A 23,284-nucleotide genomic window follows, 5' to 3' on the forward strand; every position below is an offset into this window, starting at 1 on the left:
TATTGAATAATAATTCAACATAATATGAATGTAAGTTCATAAACTGTGAAAAGAAATGCAACAATGCAATATTCAGTGTTGAAAGCTATATTTTTTTGTGGACATGTTCCATAAATATTGATGTTAAAGATTTCTTTTTTTGTGAAGAAATGTTTGGAATTAAGTTCATGAATCCAGATGGATCTCTATTACAATCCCCAAAGAGGGCACTTTAAGTTGATGATTACTTCTATGTGTAGAAATCTTTATTTATAATTAAATCACTTGTTTATTTTTCAACAAGTTTTTAGTTATTTTGATATCTTTTTTTCCAAATAGTTCAAGAAAGACAACTACAAATGAGCAATATTTTGCACTGTTATACTATTTAATAAATCATAAACTGATGACATAGTGCTGTATTTTACTTCTATATCTCTTTTTTTCTACAAAAAATGCTTTGCTCGGATTAGGGGGTACTTGAATTAAAAACATGTTCACAGGGGGTAGATCACTGAAAAAAGGTTGAGAACCACTGCTATATGCTAATGCCGTAGCTATTAAAATGGATCATTTCATTGTTGGCATTAACTTATAAAAACTGAGAAGGGCTGAACAAAAATGGCACAGAAAAGGAACTCATGTACTGCAGATTACAAGCTGGACTTAGTGAAATATGCAGCAGAAAACGACAAGAGTAAGCGGCGCATACCTTTGGAGTTGGCAAAGTTGTTTAGAAGCGACATCGAGGAAGAAGATTTCATCGGATTTATCGATTAGGAGTGACAGATTGTTTGGTAAACGTATAGCATGTTCTATATGTTATAGTTATTTAAATGACTCTTATTATAATATGTTACGTTAACATACCAGGCACCTTCTCCGTTGGTTATTTATGCGTCATTTAACGTACACTTATTCAGCCTGTTGTTCACTATTCTTTATTTATTTTAAATTGCCTTTCAAATGTCTATTTTTGGTGTTGGGTTTTATCAAGTAAATTTCCCCCCAAAATGACACTTATACTCCAGTGCGACATATATATGTGTTTTTCTTCTTTATTATACATTTTCGGCCGGTGCGACGTATACTGCGGAGCGATTTATAATCCGAAAAATACGGTAGTATAGTACCGTGATGCTACTGAATTATATTCGGTACTAAAAATGGTAAATGGGTTATAGTTGTATAGCGCTTTTCTACATTTTTAAGGAATTCAAAGCGCTTTGACATTATTTCCACATTCACACACTGATGGCGGGAGCTGCCATGCGAGGAGCTAACCAGGACCCATCAGGAGCAAGGGTGAAGTGTCTTGCTCAAGGACACAACGGACGTGACTATGATGGTAGAAGGTGGGGATTGAACCACTCTCCCAACTGCGCTACACCGCCTCTAAAACGTGCCAATCCCCCACCCATTGGCATCATCATGCTTTAATGCTCTGTTAGCTATCTAGCGGCTTTGATTGATTGAAATTGACTGAAACTTTTTATTAGTAGATTGCACAGTACAGTACATATTCCGTACAATTGACCACTAAATGGTAACACCAGAATAAGTTTGTCAACTTGTTTAACGGGGTCCACGTTAATCAATTTATGGCTAATAACTATCCGCAGTCTGCACTGTTGTAACTCCTTCTAAATCATAACTCCTTGCCTCCATGTTCAAAACTAGAAATAAGGTTCTTCCAAAGGACTTACAAAAGTTGTTTGTGTTACCGTGTGAAGATGAGAACCACAGAAGGCCGTATGACTTTAAAGGCCTACTGAAACCCACTACCAGCACCACACACGGCTAAAAGTCGGCTCTTTCCATCGCATAATTACACAGTATTTTGGACAACTTTGTTGCTGAATCTATTGCAATTTGTCCAATTAATAATGGAGACTATAAAGAAGAATGCTGTTGGTGGAAAGCGGTGGATTGCAGCTGCCTTTAGCAACCGAAACACAGCCGGTGTTTCTTTATTTGTTGTGAAGCTTTAACACAGAGCGGTCAAGCGAACATGTTTCTCTACGTCAACCAGCAAGTTTTTGGATGGGAAAATTGTGTTACTAAGTCGGCTCTTACCGGAGACTTTAGTGGATTATGGTACCTCCTCCTGCAGCTCAAAAAGGCAGCTGTGATCTTGGCTCTTCTGCTTCTCTGAGAAACACTGGCGTTCCCCGCAGCCATCCGACTTTCAGGTATGACTTTACAATCTCGCTAAAACACTATTAAAACAATAAGCAGATAAGGGATCTTAAATAATTATCCTAGTAAATGTGTCTAATTCTGTTTCTTTTTTTTTTTCCTAGTCCTTCACTCTCACTATCCTCATCCACGAATCTTTCATCCTCGCCCAAATTAATGGGGACATTGTTGCTTTCTCAGTCCGAATAGCTCTAGCTACTGGTGGCCATGATTGTAAACAATGTTAGGATGTGAGGAGCCCTACAACCCGTGACGTCACGTGCACATCGTCTGCTACTTCAGGTAAAGGCAAGGCTTTTTTATTAGCGACCAAAAGTTGCAAACGTTATCGTCGATGTTCTCTACTAAATCTTTTCAACAAAAATATAGCAATATCGCAAAATGATCACGTATGACACATAGAATGGACCTGCTATCCCCGTTTAAATTAGAAAATCTCATTTCAGTAGGCCATTAAACATCCAAGAGTGCAAACACATTTGAAACAAATGCGCTGGTGTGAAGTGGAGTGAATTATATTTATATAGCGCTTTTCTCAAGTGACTCAAATCACTTTTACATAGTGAAACCCAATATCTAAGTTACATTTAAACCAGTGTAGGCGACATTAGGAGCAGGTGGGTAAAGTGTCTTGCTCAAGGACACAACGGCAGTGACTAGGATGGCAGAAGCGGCGATTGAACCTGGAACCCTCACGTTGCTGGCAACTGGCATTCTATCAAACTGATTTATGATTTTCATTGTACGTGTCATCGTGAAAATGCTCAAACGGAAATTAAAAAGTATGTTGGAGTTCGGGTGTTGGTGGAGGAAACAGTGATAGAGTCATCTAAAATAATTAGTGTTAAAAAAGGGGGCAGATAAATATAATAATATTTTTCTTGCATCTGCTCATTTCTGAACATGAAAATGTATAAGAAACACATACAAAAATGAATGTGTGAACTTGTGGCATATATGCATTTTCATCAAAGGAATAAAAAAAAGAAATGATGATGGTATGATGAATGATGGAGACAAGCAAAGTAAATTTATTTCAAGAATCATCCCTGCAGGACGAGTGATAGCAATATATGCTTCACTACACACCAGAGCCATGCTTTTTGACGTGTTAAAATGGCCTGAAATTGAAAAAGGTATTTCTCTATGACCAATCATCAACCATTAAGACGACCATCTTAACTTTGAACGTTCGACAGACAAGTGAATGAAGCGCATACTTAGTCAACAGCCACACATGTCACACTAAGGCAGGGGTCTCAAACTCAATTAGCCTGGGGGTCACTGGATGCAGACACTGGGTGAAGTTGGGCCGCAAGAAAAGATAACTTAAAATTTCTAACATGCACGTTTAATGGATTTAACTTCTTTGAACGGCCTACCCACCCTGGCAACATACTAATCAAATCTCCCCATTTGTCCAGGTGACACCTGGATATAAGTGCATCTCCCGACAATTTCCTGGGGTAGGCGTTGTGCAAATAGTACTCCTGATTTACACCCATTTGACAATACCATAAGGGTTCCGTGTTAGTGCTGCCTTTACCGCCTTTTACTACATGTCATCGCTATCGACTTAACATTGTATTAACAGCATACCGGCCTTGATATATTCAGCAAAACTCTTTGATTGATGCACGTGAGTGACTGCAAGACATACAGGTCAACAGCCATACAGGTCACACTGAGGGTGGCCGTATAACAAGTTTATCACTGTTACAAATATGCGCCACACTGTGAACACACACCAAACAAGAATGACAAACACATTTTGGTAGAACATCCGCACAGTACCACAAGATAAACACAACAAAAAAAATACCCAGAACACCTTGCAGCCCTAACTATTTGGTTGATGCACGTGAGTGACTGCAAGACATACTCGATCAACAGCCATACAGGTCACACTGAGGGTGGCCGAATAAGTTTATCACTCTTACAAATATGCGCCAAACTGTGAACACACACCAAACAAGAATGACAAACACAATTTGGTAGAACATCTGCACAGCACCATGACATAAACACAACAGAACAAATACCCAGAACACCTTGCAGCTCTAACTCTCCACCGACGCAGGGGTCGGGGCGGGGGGGGGGGCATAGTTGGGCGGCGGGGTTTGGTGGTAGCCCGGAAGAGTCAGGGCTGCATGGGGTTCTGGGTATTTATTCTGTTGTGTTTATGTTGTGTTGCAGTGTGGATGTTTTCCCGAAATGTGTTTGTCATTCTTGTTTGGTGTGGGTTCACAGTGTGGCACATATTTGTAACAGTGATAAACATGTTTATACAGCCACCATCAGTGTGACCTGTAAGTATGCCTTGTAGTCACTGACACATGTTTGCAGAAACCTTACAGAAGGCCGAGACTGTATGCTGTATGTTTGATGAAAAGGTGGATGCTATGACTTGTGTTCATAAAAGCCAAATACGGAAATGTCTGGAATGGTACGCTGTTAGAACAAGATGTAGAGGGCGTCAAAGGCAGTGTCAACACGGCACCCATTGAACATTGTTGTTTGGGTGAAAACTGACAGATGTTTGCGGCAATGATTACACATGAATGATTGCCTTGAAATTCCGGGGTCTCCCGGAAAATTCGGGGGGTTTGGTAATTATAGCAAATATGACGCTGTCAAGCGCCATTCATATAAAACACGCAGGCCACACTAACATTAAATTTACATATCAAGGTGCGGGCCGCAAAATAACGTCTTGCGGGCCGCGTGTCTGAGACCCCTGCACTAAGGGTAGCCGTTTAAACAACGCCAACACTGTCGTAAACATGGCAGTGTAGCTCGGTCGTGCCAGCAACGTGAAGGTTCCAGGTTCAATCCCAGCTTCTGCCATCCTACGCACAGCTGTTGTGTCCTTGGGCAAGACACTTCACCCACTTGCTCCCAGTGCCATCCATGCTGGTTTAAAAATGTTACTTAGATGTGAAGTGAATTATATTTATATAGCGCTTTTCTCTAGTGACTCAAAGCGCTTTACATCGTGAAACCCAATATCTAAGTTACATTTAAACCAGTGTGGGTGGCACTGGGAGCACGTGGGGAAAGTGTCTTGCCCAAGGACACAACGGCAGTGACTAGGATGGCGGAAGCGGGAATCGAACCTGCAACCCTCAAGTTGCCACTCTACCAACCGAGCTATACAGATAATGGGTTTCACTCTGTAAAGCTCTTTGAGTCACTAAAGAAACGCACTATACAAATATAATTCATTTCACTTCACCTGTACCATTCAGTGAAACCATACTAAACAACAATGACAAATGCATTTTGGGAGAATATATGCACATTTGAACATGTTAGAAGATAAAGTAAGCAGATATTAACAGTAAATGAACAAGTAGATTAATTATTCATTTTCTACCACTTGTCTTTAGAGGCCTACTGAAATGAGATTTTCTTATTTAAACGGGAATAGCAGGTCCATTCTATGTGTCATATTTGATCATTTCGCGATATTGCCATATTTTTGCTGGAAGGATTTAGTAGAGAACATCGACGATAAAGTTCGCAACTTTTGGTAGCTAATAAAAAAGCCTTGCCTTTACCGGAAGTATGTGCGCGTGACGTCACGAGTTGCAGGGCTCCACACATATTCACATTGTTTATAATGGGAGCCACCAGTAAGAGCAATTCGGACCGAGAAAGCAACAATTTCCCTATTAATTTGAGCGAGGATGAAAGATTCGTGAATTAGGATATTGATAGTGGAGGACTAACAAAAAAAAAAAAAAAAAGACGACGACCCCGGGCGGCGGCAGTGTGAGCGTTTCGGATGTAATTAGACACATTTACTAGGATAATTCTGGAAGATCCCTTATCTGCTATTGTTTTAGTAAGATTTTAAAGATTGTAAAGACATACCTCGAGGTTGGATGGCTGCGGTGAACATGAAGTGTCTCAGAGGGAAGCCCAGGAGCCAAGCTCACAGCTGCCTTTTTAAAAGCTGCTGCAGGACGACAAATAATCCAATGATTTCTCCGGTAAGATATATATCACAATTTCCCCATCCAAAAACATGCTGGTTGACGTAGAGAAAACATGTTCGCTTGACCGCTCTGTGTTAAAGCTTCACAACAAACAAAGAAACACCAGCTGTGTTTTGATGCTAAAGACAGCTGCAATCCACCGCTTTCCACCAACAGCATTGTTCTTTATAGTCTCCATTATTAAATGAACAAATTGCAAAAGATTCAGCAACACAGATGTCCAAAATACTGTGTAATTACGCCATGAAAAGAGACGACTTTTAGCCGTGTGTGGTGAAGCGCTAATATTTCCTTACAGTCCGTGACATCACACGTACGCGTAATCATTCCGCGACGTTTTCAACAAGAAACTCGCGGGAAATTTAACATTGCAATTTAGTAAACTAAAAAGGCCGTATTGGCATGTGTTGCAATGTTAATATTTCATCATTGATATATAAACTATCAGACTGCGTGGTCGGTAGTAGTGGGTTTCAGTAGGCCTTTAATTATTTTGACAAAATAATAGAATGGAAAATGACACAATACGTTACTGCATATGTCAGCAGCTAAATTAGGAGCCTTTGTTTGTTTACTTACTACTAAAAGACAAGTTGTCTTGTATGTTCACTGTTTTATTTAAGGATAAACTTGCAACAATAAACATATGTTTAAAGTACCCTAAGATTTTTTGTTAAAATAAAGCCAATAATGCTACTTTTTTGCGGTCCCCATTATTTAGAAAGGTACTAAAAAGTACCGAAATACATTTTGGTACCGGTACCACAATATTGGTATCGGGACAACACTAGGGCTACATGAAGGGAAATCAGGACAGGACCCGTTCTTACCCGTTCACAAGGTCTTGACAAGTGCCGCCATTGAGGCAGGGCTGTGAGGAGCACTCATTGATGTCTTCTTCACAGACATGGCCGGAAAAGCCCATCTTACAATCGCAGCTGAAAAAAAAAACCCTGGTTAGATTGAAATGTTGAAAGATGGACACTGCCTGGTTTACTATTGGCCTCGGGGCCAATTCTGCCATATGCTTCAGTGAAAAAAACTGCACAATTGCCCGGAATCTGGCTGCGCATTATCCCTTTTCACCTGAACGACTGCAAGATGCTTGTGTGGAGCCACCCTTAAATATAACTTATGCCACTAATTATTATTTGTTTATTTGGTAACACTTGAGTATGGGGAACACATATTCACCATTAATTAGTTGCCTATTAACATGCAAATTAGTAACACATTGGCTCTTAATTAGTCATCATTAAGTACCTATTAATGCATTATTTTGCATGGCTTTATTATACAACCAGTAAGCCATTAACTGGGAGTCTTCCCTCAATAAGGTTTAGGACTAGGGTTAGGGTACTTAGAATATGTTCCCCTAGCGTCCAAGCAACTCTAAATGAAGTATTTGTTACTTAGAATATGTTCCTCATACTTAAGTGTTATTACAAATCCTGTTCCCATATGAGTTGGGAAATTGTGTTAAATGTAAATATAAACAGAATGCAATGATTTGCAAATCATTTTCAACCCATATTCAATTGAATGCACTACAAAGACAAGATATTTGATGTTCAAACTCATAAGCCTTATTTTTTTTTGCAAATAATAATTCACTTAAAATTTCATGGCTGCAACACGTGACAAAGTAGTTGGGAAAGGGCATGTTCACCACTGTGTTACATCACCTTTTCTTTTAACAACACTCAATGAATGTTTGGGAACTGAGGAAACTAATTGTTGAAGCCTTGAAAGTGGAATTATTTCCCTTTGTTGTTTTATGTAGAGCTTCAGTCGTTCAACAGTCTGGAGTCTACGCTTCATAATGCGGCACACATTTTCGATGGGAGACAGTTCTGGACTGTAGATGGGCCGGGAAAGTACCCGCACTCTTTTTTTACGAAGCTACAATGTTGTAACACGTGCTGAATGTGGCTTGGCATTGTCTTGCTGAAATAAGCTTGGGCGTCCATGAAAAACACGGCGCTTAGATGGCAGCATATGTTGTTCCAAAACCTGTATGTACCTTTCAGCATTAATGGTGCCTTCACAGATATGTAAGTTACCCATGCCTTGGGCACTAATACACCCCCATACCATCACAGATGCTGGCTTTTGAACTTTGCGTCGATAACAGTCTGGATGGTTCGCTTCACCTTTGGTCCGGATGACACGATGTTGAATATTTCCAAAAACAATTTGAAATGCGGACTCGTCAGAACATAGATACTTTTCCACTTTGCATTAGTCCATCCTAGATGATCTCGGATGTTGTTGACAAATGGCTTTCGCTTTGCATAGTAGGGCTTTAACTTGCACTTACAGATGTAGCGACAAACTGTATTTAGTGACAGTGGTTTTCTGAAGTGTTCCTGAGCCCATGTGGTGATATCTTTTAGAGATCGATGTCGGTTTTTAATACAGTGCCGTCTGAGGGATCGAAGGTCACGGTCATTCAATGTTGGTTTCCGGCTATGCCGTGTACGTGGAGTGGTTTCTCCAGATTCTCTGAACATTTTGATGATATTATAGACCGTAGATGTTGAAATCCCTCAATTTCTTGCAATTACACTTTGAGAAACGTTGTTCTTAAACTGTTTGACTATTTGCTCACGCAGTTGTGGACAACGGGGTGTACCTCGTCCCATCCTTTCTTGTGAAAGACTGAGCATTTTTTGGGAAGTTGTTTTTATACCCAATCATGGCACCCATCTGTTCCCAATTAGCCTGCACACCTGTGGGATGTTCCAAATAAGTGTTTGATGAGCATTCCTCAACTTCATCAGTATTTATTGCCACCTTTCCCAACTTCTTTGTCACGTGTTGCTGGCATCAAATTCTTAAGTTAATGATTATTTGCACACAAAAAAAAATGTTTATCAGTTTGAACATCAAATATGTTGTCTTTGTAGCATATTCAACTGAATATGGGTTGAAAATGATTTGCAAATCATTGTATTCCGTTTATATTTACATCTAACATAATTTCCCAACTCATATGAAAACAGGGTTTGTACGTATGGAGTATATTGTGAATTAATTCAAAACAGGAAGTGAACATAAGTTTTAGCAACTGCTATGTATAGAAAAAGGGGTAGGATTAAATAAACCCTGCCTCTTTCTAATCATTTTCGATCATGTTGAATAGAGGAATTGGAAATGGTGATGTATCATGTTGTATGCATTGATTGATTGATTAAGACTTTTATTAGTAGATTGCACAGTTCCGTACATATTCCGTACTATTGACCACTAAATGGTAACACCCGCATTCATTTTTTAACTTGGTCCACGTTAATCATCCATTTTCTAACGCTTGTCCCTTTTGGGGTCGCGGTGGTTGGGTGCTGGAGCTTATCTCGCGGCTGTGTTTGGAGCCACTATGGATTGAACTTTCACAGTATCACGTTGGACCCGCTCGACATCCATTGCTTTCGGTCCCCTAGAGGGGGGGGGTTGCCCACATCTGAGGTCCTCTCCAAGGTTTCTCATAGTCAGCATTGTCACTGGCGTCCCACTGGATGTGAATTCTCCCTGCCCACTGGGTGTGAGTTTTCCTTGCCCTTTTGTGGGTTCTTCCGAGGATGTTGTAGTCGTAATGATTTGTGCAGTCCTTTGAGACATTTGTGATTTGGGGCTATATAAATAAACATTGATTGATTGATTGATTGATATTATTTATCTCATTCACGTAAGAGACTAGACATATAAGATTTCATCGGATTTAGCAATTAGGAGTGACAGATTGTTTGGTAAACATATAGCATGTTCTATATGTTATAGTTGTTTGAATGACTCTTACCATAATATGTTACGTTAACATACCAGGCACCTTCTCAGTTGGTTATTTATGTGTCATATAACGTACACTTATTCAGCCTGTTGTTCACAATTTTTTATTTTAAATAGCCTTTCAAATGTCTATTCTTGGTGTTGGATTTTATCAAATACATTTCCCCCAAAAAATGCAACTTCTACTCCATTTCGACTTATATATGTTTTTTTTTTCCTTCTTTATTATGCATTTTCGGCAGGTGCGACTTATACTCCGGAGCGACTTATACTCCAAAAAAATATGGTATACAATAAACTTCCAGAAAGCTATTGAATCTATCCTGATCATTTCATTTGACACACCTGGAATCATCCATTGGGAAGAGGATACAAGGACCGAAATGTTGCTCTCAAACAACTATCAAAAATCAAAATGCACTTTGTTTTGAGGTGAAGAAAAGTAAAGTGCGACCACAGCAGCAGGCAACCATGCATATTTTCTGTATTTGGACATTATCTAGCAAGACCTGGATTGATACAACCTTGTCAAATATGAAGTGTTTAAAGTGATGTGCAGTTGGGAGAGTGGCCGTGCCAGGAACCTGCGGGTTGCTGGTTCAATCCCCACCTTCTACCAACCTCGTCATGTTCGTTGTGTCGAGTAAGACACTTCGTCCTTGCTCCTGATGGGTCGTGGTTAGGGCCTTGCATGGCAGCTCCCTCCATCAGTGTGTGAATGTGTGTGTGAATGGGTGAATGTGGAAATAGTGTCAAAGCGCTTTGAGTACCTTGAAGGTAGAAAAGCGCTATACAAGTACAACCCATTTACCATTTCAATGATGTTCACCATGCTCCATTATTTTCACTTAGTAAAAAATTAGCCGATCTTCATTAACAACTTACACACTTTTGCCTATCCTAGAGGTGTGGGTGTGTTCCGCAGGTACAAAAAAGAGAATCGTGCATCACTTGAAATGCGGAGAAAAAAAAAACTTACACGCACAGAATGGGACCTCGCGTGCGAGACTGTTGGAATTGTTTGTAACCATTTTTCAGGATGACACAAAAATTACTCCATTCCATTCATTTCCATTAAGTTGGTTCATTAGTCGCACATGTGCATAGTTCGCATCAAATTTCTGAAAAAAAAAACCTTGCAATAGATTTAAACACAAAACCCCAAAACAGTGATGTTGGCATGTTGCTTAAATGGTAAATAAAAACAGAATACAATGATTTGCAAATCCTTTTTCAACTTATATTCAATTGAATAGACTGCAAAGACAACATATTTTTCGAACTGAGAACCTTTTTTTTTTTTGTGCAAATAATCATTACCTTAGAATTTAATGGCAGCAACACATTGAAAAAAACTTGGCACAGGGGCATTTTTACCGCTGTGTTACATGGCCTTTCCTTTTAACAACAATCAGTAACTGTTTGGGAACTAAGGAGAACAATTTTTGAAGCTTTTCAGCTGGAATTCTTTTCCATTCTTTCTTGATGCACAGCTTAAGTTGTTCAACAGTAGGGGGTCTCCATTGTGGTATTTTACGCTTCATAATGTGCCACACATCTTCAATGGGAGAAAAGTCTGGACTACATGCCGGCCTGTCGAGTACCCGCACTCTTTTACTGCAAAGCCACACTGTTGTAACATGTGCAGAATAGGGCTTGGTATTTTCTTGCTGAAATAAGTAGGGGCGTCCATAAAAAAGATGTGAATGACAACATGTGTTGCTCCAAAACCTGTATGTACCTTTCATCATAAATGGTGCATTCACAGATGTGTAAGTTACCCATGCCTTGGGCAATAATACACCCCCCATACCATCACAAATGCTGGCTAAAACACTCCAGATGTTTTTTTTTCCTCTTTGATCCCGATGATACAACGTCCACAGTTTCCAAAAACCATTTAAAATGTGGACTCGTCAGACCACAGAACACTTTTCCACTTTGCATCAGTCTATCTTAAATGAGCTCAGGCACAGCAAAGCCAACAGCGTTTGTGGGTGTTGTTGATAAATGGCTTTGGCTTTGCATAGTAGTGTTTTAACTTGCACTTACAAATGTAGCGACTACCTATAGTTACTGACAATGGTTTTCTGAAGTGTTCCTGAGCCCATGTGTTGATATCCTTTACACACTGATTTTGCGTTTTGAGGAATCGAAAGTCACGGCCTTGCCGCTTACGTGCAATGATTTCTCCAGATACCCTGCACATTTTGATGATATTACGGACCGTAGAGGGTGAAATCCCTAAATTCCTTGCAATAGCTGATTGAGAAATGTTGTTCGTAAACAGTTGGACTATTTGCTCACGCATTTGTTCACAAAGTGGTGACCCTTGCCTTATCCTTGTTTGTGAATGACTGAGCACTTCATGGTAGCTGATTTTAGACCCAATCCTGGCACCCACCTCTTCCCAATTAGCCTGTTCCCCTATGAGATGTTCCAAATAAGGGTTTGATGAGCATTCCTCAATTTTTTCAGTGTTTTTGCCACTTGTGCCAGCTTTTTTGAAACATGTTGCAGGCATGAAGTGTCAAATTACCTAATATTTGTAACAAATAACTTTGTTCAGTTCGAACATTAAACATCTTGTCTTGTTTGACCTGTCATCCCTCAACAAGCGCAGTGAAATTGTATCAGCATGCCGTCACAGACGGAGACACCTCCTAGGTGACACATGAGCCAATCACCACGCCCCTACGCCTGCCTGCACCTACCCGTTCTGTGCCCTATATAAACCATGGTATGTGAATGCTTCCATTAAAATTTCCTGATGATTGAGGGAACCCCTCATGAAACAGTTCTGTAGAGATGAAGTAGTCTTGTGATTTTTTTCCCCACACATTTATACATATACACATACATACATATACATATATATATATATATATATATATATATATATATATATATATATATATACATATATATATATATATATATGTATATATATATACATATATATACATATATATATATATATATACACATACATATATACACATACATACACATATATACACATACATACATTCATATATATATATATATATATATATATATATATATATATATATATATATATAGTCAAGGTTACTGTGGTTTATCAGTTATACATTGCTCAATACCGAGGTAGAGCGGAATATACATTAGGTCAGGAAAAAACAGAGGCTATTTCATCCCGACAAGCCTGTTTTGCAGGTTTCCCTGCTTTTCAGGGGATTTTATTATATTCTTTATTATAAAACCCCCTGTTTCGCAGGTTTCTCTGCTCTTCAGAGGATGTTATTATATATGCATCTCTTTTCTACCGCTTATCCCTTCCGGGGTCGCTGGGGATGCTGGAGCCTATGTTATTATAAAATCCCCTGAAGAGCAGGGAAACCTGCGAAACAGGCTTGTAGGGATGAAATAGCCTCTGCATTATTTCCTGACCTGATATATATCTTACAGACCGGCCCTCGGCTAAATTTTTTTAACCCAATGTGGCCCCCGTTTCAAAAAGTTTGAGGACCCCTGATATAAAGCTTTAAAAACAAACAGCAATGTTTTCAAATCAATTCTAAAATGAACAGGGACCAAGTGCAGACTCTCAATAATTGGGGTTTTATGCTTGCTTTAGGTATCCACCTATCCGCTGCAAACAGTATCTTTAAGGCAAAAAGTGTTGGACACAATATTGTCAAGGACTCACCTGTAACCTTTGACCTGGTCCACACAGGTGCCGTGGTTTCGGCAAGGGTTGGAGCCACACTCACCGGTGCCACTTTTGCACCGGCTTCCTTCAGATCCTGAAAGACAGAGGAGACGGTCATGGATCAGCGAACCCGCCCGCATACCTGAAAACGTCAGCGACGATGATAACCAAGGCCCTGGTGAACACCGTTTTAATGGAACTAGTAGGCCCTGAAGCATATCTCATCTTCCAGCTCTCAGCACTCACTGTTTCCCCTCTGAGAGCATGTAAGTCTAATAATACTTCAGCGCCGTGGACAGATTGGTCTGAGGGTTAGTGGTTTGGGGTTTTGGGAGGTGCTTGTCACTCCATGCATAAGACTGTGCGGGGGGAAGAAAGCGAGTAAGATGTGGGGTTTCTTGTTCAGGGAGCAGCTGAAGCCTATGAGCTCCACTGCCCTGATTCATTAGGGGGTTGAGGGCAGGGTGGTTAAGCAGATCAGCACGAATGTTTTGTAGGACTTTTGAAGGCGGCCAGGGAACGTCTGATGTCTTGACCTGATATGTTGAGAATGTTTCTGGTGGCAATGGCAAGGTTTTAAACAGTCCCTCCAGGATTTTGCGATCGTGCCAATTCACGCAAATTCAACCAATGCCAAAAAAAAATGCGACGTTAAAGTGTTTCTTTGGGAGGAAAAAAAAAGAGGATATAAACATGAGGTACAGCTTGAAAACAAAAAAGTGACAGAAGAAGAGTATGAAGTAGGATGACTGATTTCAGACAAAGCATCATTGAGGGCCAGAGAACGAAAAGCTGACATTTATGCTCACCTGGAGCTATTAGCTAGTGTTGAATTATTACCTCCACCAAGTGCAAAGTCCATGGCAGGAAATTATATTTGTACTGTGTGTTAAGTTAAAATTGTCACCATTTGCATAGTTATTTTTAGACCATCCACATTCCTGATGTCTCGCGACCCCAAAGGGAATAAGCGGCAGAAAATGGATGGATGGATTCCTGATGTTATTTTGAGAAAACAAAACACTTTGCATCATTCTCAAGGATGCCGCTCATTTCAGCTATTATTTAGAGATGAGGAGTGGGCTTCACGGTGGAAGAGGGGTTAGTGCAGGGGTCGGGAACCTTTTTGGTTGAGAGAGCCATACAAGCCAAATATTTTAAAAAGTATTTCCGTGAGAGCTATACAACTTTTTTTTTTTTTTTTTAAACACTGAATTCAACTATATGCGTGCATTTTAAGAAAGAACAACATTTTTTGAGTATAATAAGTCTCTTATTCTTTTTAATAACATTGTTATTCTGAGGCTAGCCAAAAATAAATAAAATACTTCTTACCATTAATGCGACTTCTTGTACAGGTGCGGTAGAAACCGGATGGATGGATGAAAATGCATGAGAATGTTTTATATTTTGAACGTTATTTTTGATATTGTGATTACCAGCAGATTTATTCATCACTTATCGTGTTAAGCAATGTCAGCTAAAATTTATTGGAGAGCCAGATGCAGTCATCAAAAGAGCCACATCTGGCTTTAGAGCCATAGGTTCCCTACCCCTGGGTTAGTGCGTCTACCTCACAATACGAAGGTCTTGAGTAGTCAGGGTTCAATCCCGAACTCGGGATCTTTCTGTGTGGAGTTTGCATGTCCTCCCCGTGAATGCGTGGGTTCCCTCCGGGTACTCCGGCTTCCTCCCACCTCCAAAGACATGCACCTGGGGATAGGTTGATTGGCAACACTAAAATTCGCCCTAGTGTGTGAATGTCGTCTGTCTATCTGTGTTGGCCCCGTGATGAGGTGGCGACTTGTCCAGTGTGTACCCCGCCTTCCGCCCGATTGTAGCTGAGATAGGCACCAGCGTCCCCCGCGACCCCAAAGGGAATAAGCGGTAGAAAATGAATGTATGGATGGATGGAGATGAGAGGCAGATCTCCCTTGGAAATGAATGTAAGGGATTTGCATAAGCTTGGCAAAAATACAGAAAACCTTTGTTTTATTTTTTTTTTTACTTTTAAACCTGCCAAGTTATGTTTCAATCAGAATCAGAAATACTTGAATAATCCCGAGGGCAAATGAAGATTGTCAGCACAATTCCATTCAAGAGCAGACAAACATTACAGGGAGAAAGAACTGGTTCGCTGACGAGTCTGCCAACTTCTGGCGCCCCTTACAAAAAAAGGTGAGAAACAGGTAAACACTGGTGAGGGGGGATGAGGAAAAATATATATTCAGTCTTAGCCTGGGCCCCAGGAGAGGGTGTCCAGACTGAGGCCAAGGAAAAAAAAACTTATAGCCATAGCACACATAAACACGTGTGTAAGAGGGGAACATCAAAGAACACAAAGGACAATAAAGACATTAAAAGAGCAGAGGTAATGCAACCAGCGACTTCTACACAGCCACAAACCCCCCAAAAAACATATACACTGTGGTGGCCACTACGGCGTTCCACGTCATCGTCTGCTGGGGTGGGGAGAGCATGGCCAGAGACAGGAGGAGCAGACCCAACAAAGCAACCAAGAGATCCGACTCCACCCTCGGCCGCCCACCAACTCTTGGCCAGTGGAGACTGAGGTGTCCGATACCTGCTCATTCAGCCAAGACACTGTGAAGCTTGTCTGTCTCGACGCTTACAGACACATTTGAATTTTGATTAATCACAGAAAATACAGTCAAAAAAATAGCATTTTTGAATGTTTTATTTGAGCGCACGTCATTTATTCGCTTGAAACTTAATAAAAGTTGTATCTAAAACAGGGGTGTCCAACTCATTTTGGATCGGGGGCCACGTGGAGAAAAAAAACTACTCACAAGTGGGCCGGACTGGTAAAATCACGGCACGATAACTTAAAAATAAAGACGACTTTAGATTGTTTTCTTTGTTTAAAAATAGAAGAGGCACGTTCTGGAATTGTACAAATCACATTTTTTTTTTACACTTAAATGTTGCGGTTAATAGAACTCTGTCTTTTTCTTCCATTATTTATCTTTTCTGAATAAATCATAGGATAATGTTCATCGGTCTACTCATTGGTGTTCATTTTCAATCTATGAAGATAAAAAAATATCAAACTCAAATTACAGTATGTTATTTATGTAGTTTGATCGTTTTCTTCAACTGATGTACTAACGTCATGTTGTTTATTTTGTACATATGTAGCATCATCTAAAAAGAACAAAGAATTGCTATTGCGACATCCAGTGGACACATTTAGAACAGCTGTTTCTTTCACTCAAAAATTTGAGGTGTGTTTTTATACTTACCAAACTCATCCCGCAAGCTGGATAAAACCTGTTCTTATCCATGACTGGGCGTCTTTTTTTTTTCTTTTTTTGGTGTGCGTGTGTGTGTGAAGTTGAGTTTATAGCAAAAAGTTCTATTTTGGTTTCATCTGACCACATGACATTCTCCCAATCCTCTGTTGTATCATCCATGTATCCATTTTGTTATAAACTCAACTTGTCATGTTTGGAGTAAGAATAATACTGAGTTCCATCCCAAGAACACCATACCTACTGTGGTGTGTGTGAAGTTGAGTTTATACCAAAAAGTTATATTTAGGTTTCATCTGACCACATGACATTCTCCCAATCCTCTGTTGTATCATCCATGTATCCATGTTGGTATAAACTCAACTCGTCGTGTTTGGAGGAAGAAGAATACTGAGTTGCATCCCAAGAACACCACACCTACTGTGAAGCAAGGGGGTGGAAACATCATGCTTTGGGGATGTTTTTCTGCTAAGGGGACAGGACGATTGATCCGTGTTAAGGAAAGAATGAATGTATCGTGAGATTTTGAGCCAAAACCTCCTTCCATCAGTGAGAGCTTTGAATGGTTGACCAAATACTTATTTTCCACCATAATTTACAAATAAATTCTTTAAAATTCCTACAATGTGAATTCCTAGGTTTTTTTTCCACATTCTGTCTCTCACAGGTGAAGCGTACCTATGATGAAAATTACAGACCTCCGTTATCATTTTAAGTGGGAGAACTTGCACAATCGGTGGCTGACTAAATACTTTTTTGCCCCACTGTAATTGTGGGGCAAAAGTGTGTTGTTTTCTTCCGGAAACAGCAGTTTTGTGTGCAATCCAGCTGAATACATAGCCACTTTTGAAATATATATTACTGTAGCATACAGATGATTTAGTAATGCACGTGGGTGATGGCAGTAGGACAAATGTGGCGACACAGTCACAGTTTTGTGCATCTGGGGATGTAAGAATCCCAGTGTTCCAAAGAGACCACAGAGAGCATGGAGCATCCAGTGAATTATGGGACAGCCCCAGTTCCCCAACCTGACCCGTCAGTCACAGTGACGGTGGAGCACCTCGGGGGGCTATTTGGAATGTCACCGCGATGTAATGCATCTTGTGCCACTAAGCAGTGACTGCAGGCTTCTCTTTCACTGAGAGAGATAGCACAGCCACACGCTCACAAAGTCATTCCATCATTTTGGCTGCGGCGCCTGCTATGAGATCGCTGCCGCCGAATGTCTCCGAGGAGGTAATCCCCGGCGGACACGGTGAACTAACGTTGACGGGCGTTTCAATTGAAATATGACTGATGTCTTCATTTTGTCCTTGTGAATTTTGTTAGGGCCGCTGCATTTATTCTTACAGTTACTTGTCAGAGTTGTTGACAGCTGAATATTACAGGTGCTAAAAAAAAGGGGGGGGGGGGAGGGCTCAGTCCAAATCGTTTATAAACTTTAGGTGTTGCGCTTCAGTGTGATGTTGTTGGTCGTGACACCGGGGTGCAGAGACGGCAGGCAAAAGGGATTTATTTGGGACGGCGTGGCGCAGTGGGGAGAGTGGCCGTGCGCAACCCGAGCGTCTCTGGTTCAGTTCCCACCTAGTACCAACCTCGTCACGTCCGTTGTGTCCTGAATAAGACACTTCACCCTTGCTCCTGATGGGTGCTGGTTGGTGCCTTGCATGGCAGCTCCCTCCATCAGTGTGTGAATGTGTGTGTGAATGGGTAAATGTGGAAGTAGTGTCAAAGCGCGTTGAGTACCTTGAAGGTAGAAAAGCGCTATACAAGTACAACCCATTTATTTATTTATTTATTATTTACAGATATAAATGAATAGTGCAGCAGGGAAGTGCACTGGAAGCATAGGGGGATTCCATGCATATTTAGGTGCGAAGCAAAAAGCACACAGATCCAGACGTCCAGAGGACAGGGCTGGCATACGTAAATGAGGGGGAGGGAACCTATGGCTCTCGAGCCAGATGTGGCTCTTTTGATGACTGTCATGTCTGGGATCATGTTTTGTTTAAGTTATGTTCTGTTTGGTTTTTGGACTCTTTTTTTAGTTCCTGCTTTTTCACTCCCTTGTGTTATGATCCGCCCACCGGATCATATTACGTTAAGGTTTTGAGTCTTTTTGTATTATGTTCTGTTAGTGTTTGACTTCTTTAGTTCCTAGTTGTACTTCCTTGTTTATTCTGTCACCATAGTTACGCATTATTTTCACCTGCCTCTTTCTTTTGATGCGCACCTGCCTCGTGATTACAGTCTTGATTTAAGCCTGCCTTCTTTATTCATTCGTTCTGGTTTCGTAATGTGTGTTCTCACAATAAGTAACAACTTTGGTTCCCGATTCTGTATTCCTGTTCGCTACCAGCTAGCTTCCATGCTAGGTCCTTTGTTTATGCTAGCTCCCATTAGTGATGGGATCGGCAGTTCTTTTGACTGTACTGAATCACTAGAATCAGTTCCTTAAATTGATTCGTTCAAAAGATTCGTTCACCGTATCACTTCTGCAGCAGCAGTTCTGTGTGCAGGTCGGCGAATCGTGAGTCAGTCAGTAACAGCTTCCCCAGCGCCAGATCTCGGTGTGTGTCAGTTCGCGAACGACACAAGCCCTCAGCACCCAATGAACGACGCACACAGTGACTGAACGAGATCGGCAATGTGACGTCATCCTTCGCGACACAGTCAGTTCTCTGTGTCAGTACGTTCGCGAACGTGATTCGTGCCAGTTCCACTCACACCGGCATGTTCGCGGCGGAGCTCAACAGAACTGAGAAAGGAACGAATCAGTTCATAAAGTGATTTGGTTCAGTACGTTCGCTCAAAAGATTTGTTCGTCCGAACGTCACAACGCTAGCTCCAATTATTAGCGCCTTTTGTTTTGCCTTTTGTGCCTAGAGCAAGTTTTTCTTTGTTAGGGTCTGATATAATTTTATATAAATCTTCTGTTCATACCTTCACGCTGTGTCCGAGCCCGACTGCATCCCTGAGAGAACGACTCCGCATCACAATGCGACCCAATCGTTACACCTTGTCTTGTTTCCATGGTTACCCATTAGTTTCACCTGTTTCACGTTTGGACTCACACACCTGTCACCAATCATGTCACTGTTATTTAAAACCTGTCTTTTTCTGTTGGTCGGGGTGGCGACAATAACTTCTGCTAACGATGTTACCCATGCTACCATAGTTTCATGCCAAGTGACTTTTCTCTAGTTTCATGTCAAAGTAAGGGTTTTTGTTTTCATGTCCATAGTTTTTGCCCAAGTGCTAGTTCATTGTTTTCAAAGCAAAGTTTGATCTCTGCTTTGTTTGCACCCTTTGTTCCTTTTTTAAAGTAATAATAAAGCATGTCCACTCCAATTTCTTTGCATCTTGGGAAAACAAACAACACCAAAGTCCACGTCTTGACAATGACCGCATCTGGCTCTCAGATAAATCTTAGCTGAGGTTGCTTAACACTATAATTAATGAACAATTCCGCTGGTAATCACAGTGTTAAAAATAATGTTAAAAATACAAAACATGCTCGTGTTATTTAAAACATGTGGCCTTTTTTTGTGTGACATGCGAGGTTACAGTCCCGACTACCTCACTCATGGTCAATCAATCAATTTTTATGTATATAGCCCTAAATAACAAGCGTCTCAAAGGGCTGCACAAGCCACAACCACATCCTCGGTTCAGAGCCCACAAAAAGGAAAGGAAAAACTCAGAACCCAGTAGGACGTCAATGTGGATGACTATGGGAAACCTTGGAGTGGACCGCAGATGTGGGTGACCCTCCCATCCCCTCTAGGGGAGACCGGATGCAAAGGACGTTGAGTGGGTCTAACATAGTATTGTGAAAGTCCAGTCCATAGTGGATCTAACATAAGAGTGAGAGTCCAGTCCATGGTGGGGCCAGCAGGAGACCATCCCAAGCGGAGATGGGTCAGCAGCGCAGAGATGTCCCTAACCGATAAACATGCGAGCGGTCCCCCTCCGGGTCCTGACTCTGGACAGCCAGCACTTCAACCATGACCTCCCCCCATCCATTAGAGAGAGGGGGGCAGAGGAGAAAATAAAATAAACGGCAGATCAACTGGTCTAAAAAGGGGGTCTATTTAAAGGCTAGAGCAGGGGTGCCCATTACGTCGATCGCGAGCTACCAGTCGACCGCGGGGGGTGTGTCAGTCGATCTCCAGCCAGGCTTTTAAAAAAAATAGACCTAAAAATTAGTGATCATCAATCTTCACCAAGACGTCACTTAAATGACATTCACGGTACCGGAGGGTCTTGTGAGATGACGCTGGCTGCTGCAAGGTCATTATTATGAAAATATGACCGAGAGGAAGGCGAGAAACACTTTTTATTTCAACAGACTCTCGCGCCGTACCTTCCGTCAAAACTCTAAAGGCCGACTGCACATTTCCTATCTTCACAATATAAGCCCTCCTTCATGCTGCCTGCGCTAACTAAATACAGAGTCTCGGAAAACTGGCGTGCACAAGCGATCCCTCAGAAAGCTGGCGTGCACATCACTTGTGCACGCCAGCTTTCCGAGACTCTTATTTTGTTAGCGCAGGCAACATGAAGCAGGGCTTTTATTGTGAAGATAGGAAATGTGCAGTCGGCCTTTAGAGTTTGACGGAAGGGACGGCGCGAAAGTCTGTTGAAATAAAAAGTGTTTCTCGCCTTCCTCTCTGTCATTTTTTCATAATGATGAACTGGCAGCAGCCAGCGTCATCTCACAAGACCCTCGGGTGCCGTGAATGTCAATCAAGCAAGCTACGGAATTTGCCGCCAATGTTTTTCTTGTAAAGTGTATGGAAGCTGGATGAATTAGATGCCAAAAACCAACCACTTTCATGTGGTATTGTACAGAAAGGACAACTTTTTTCTCCTCCATTTGAAAATCATCATTACTGTCTGATTCCAATCAATACAAGTCATCAGAATCAGGTAATACAGCAACTTATATTCTTGTCTTTGTAAAAGAAAGACAAATATATGTGTTGCACATGCTTGTATTATCATTAAACACATTTAACTTGTTTACAAAAACGTCTCTTTCATAAATAAATAAATATAAATGATATATATAAATGAGGTAGATCCCCTCGAGTTGGTCAATTGAAAAGTAGCTCGCCTGCAGAAAAAGTGTGGGCACCCCTGGGCTAGAGTATATAAATAAGTTTTAAGATAGGACTCAAATGGTCGGCAGACTCGAGTCCCTTTGGGCGTGTTGGTGCCGTAAGAAACCGATCTTTCCCACTTGTCCTTCTCTCCACCGACCTTGTCTTTTCTATGGTTCTACATTTAGATGAGGATTTTGTAACAGTGAGGCAGAGTGCAGTTGTCGCACACGAGAGACAAAAACTGTATTATGACTAATTCCGGTCATCAGCCATATGCCCGGGTGACCTAATATGGCTGCAAAATCCGAGGGAAGTTAGATTAAAATTGGCTCCCCATTGGAGGGGCCCATTGGGGATTGCTGGAGCCCTGCATTCCGAGGGTGTGGCAGTCCTCGTCTATCGCATGATTGACTCCCTGGCCGATAATGGACAAGTTGTTTATGTCAGTGGACTTGTTGAGGTACCTTCGCCGAGTGAGGATTCACCTACTGCAGGTCCTCTGGAGCCGTATAGGGTGGAGTTGCAGTGCGAAAAGCCGCCTCCTACCACGTCACGTCTGGGGAGGCCTGGTTGACCTCCAGTTTGTTTTCTGGATTTTGTTCCGTACCACTGATGATGGTTTCTTGTATGAGTTGTTTTGTTTTTCCCCCAGGATGTTGTGCCAAAGTGTGAATGTATACCCGTTTTTTTTTCTTTCGCCCTTTGTCACGTACATGTATTTTCTACAAGTGTGTTGTGGCTTGTGCAGCCCTTTGAGACACTCGTGATTTAGAGCTATGTAAGTAAACAGTGATTGATTGACGTGTGTGCACTGGTATTATTTGTGTGATTGTATTGTGTGACACCACTTTATTTGACACTTTTTACTTTATTTTCCTTTCTTATTGTGTAACAAACATGCACAATTGTTTTTGTGGGGTGCATGCAAACCACTCCTCTCTGAGCTTCCACCTTACTGTGTTAAAGAAGTTGGCGTCTCCCAGTGATCATAGGAGCTATGTTGTCCGGGGGATTCTATTAAAGTTAAAGTACCAATGATAGTCCCACACACACTAAGTGTGGTGAAATTATCCTCTGCATTTGTCCCATCACCCTTGATCACCCCCTGGGAGGTAGGGGGAGCAGTGAGCAGCAGCAGTGACCACGCCCGGGAATATTTTTTGGTGATTTACCCCCGATTCCAACCCTTGATGATGAGTGCTAAGCAGAGAGGTAATGGGTCCCATTTTTATAGTCTTT

The 23,284-nt window shown here is 41.2% G+C and overlaps 1 protein-coding gene across 2 annotated transcripts in view; it reads right to left on the minus strand.

Annotated features, from left to right (window-relative positions):
• The window catches only part of eys (eyes shut homolog), a 722,499-nt gene that overhangs the window by 356,543 nt on the left and 342,672 nt on the right, over positions 1-23,284 (minus strand). For both annotated transcript variants that reach the window (XM_061910381.1, XM_061910382.1), the window contains exons 25-26: positions 13,660-13,756; positions 7,010-7,117 (exon numbers count right to left, since the gene is read on the minus strand). In XM_061910381.1, the coding sequence (XP_061766365.1) occupies positions 7,010-7,117; positions 13,660-13,756 (205 nt within the window). The remainder of the gene's footprint in view (positions 1-7,009; positions 7,118-13,659; positions 13,757-23,284) is intronic.

Source organism: Nerophis ophidion, linkage group LG09 (assembly GCF_033978795.1).
Source record: "Nerophis ophidion isolate RoL-2023_Sa linkage group LG09, RoL_Noph_v1.0, whole genome shotgun sequence".
NCBI lineage: Eukaryota > Metazoa > Chordata > Actinopteri > Syngnathiformes > Syngnathidae > Nerophis > Nerophis ophidion.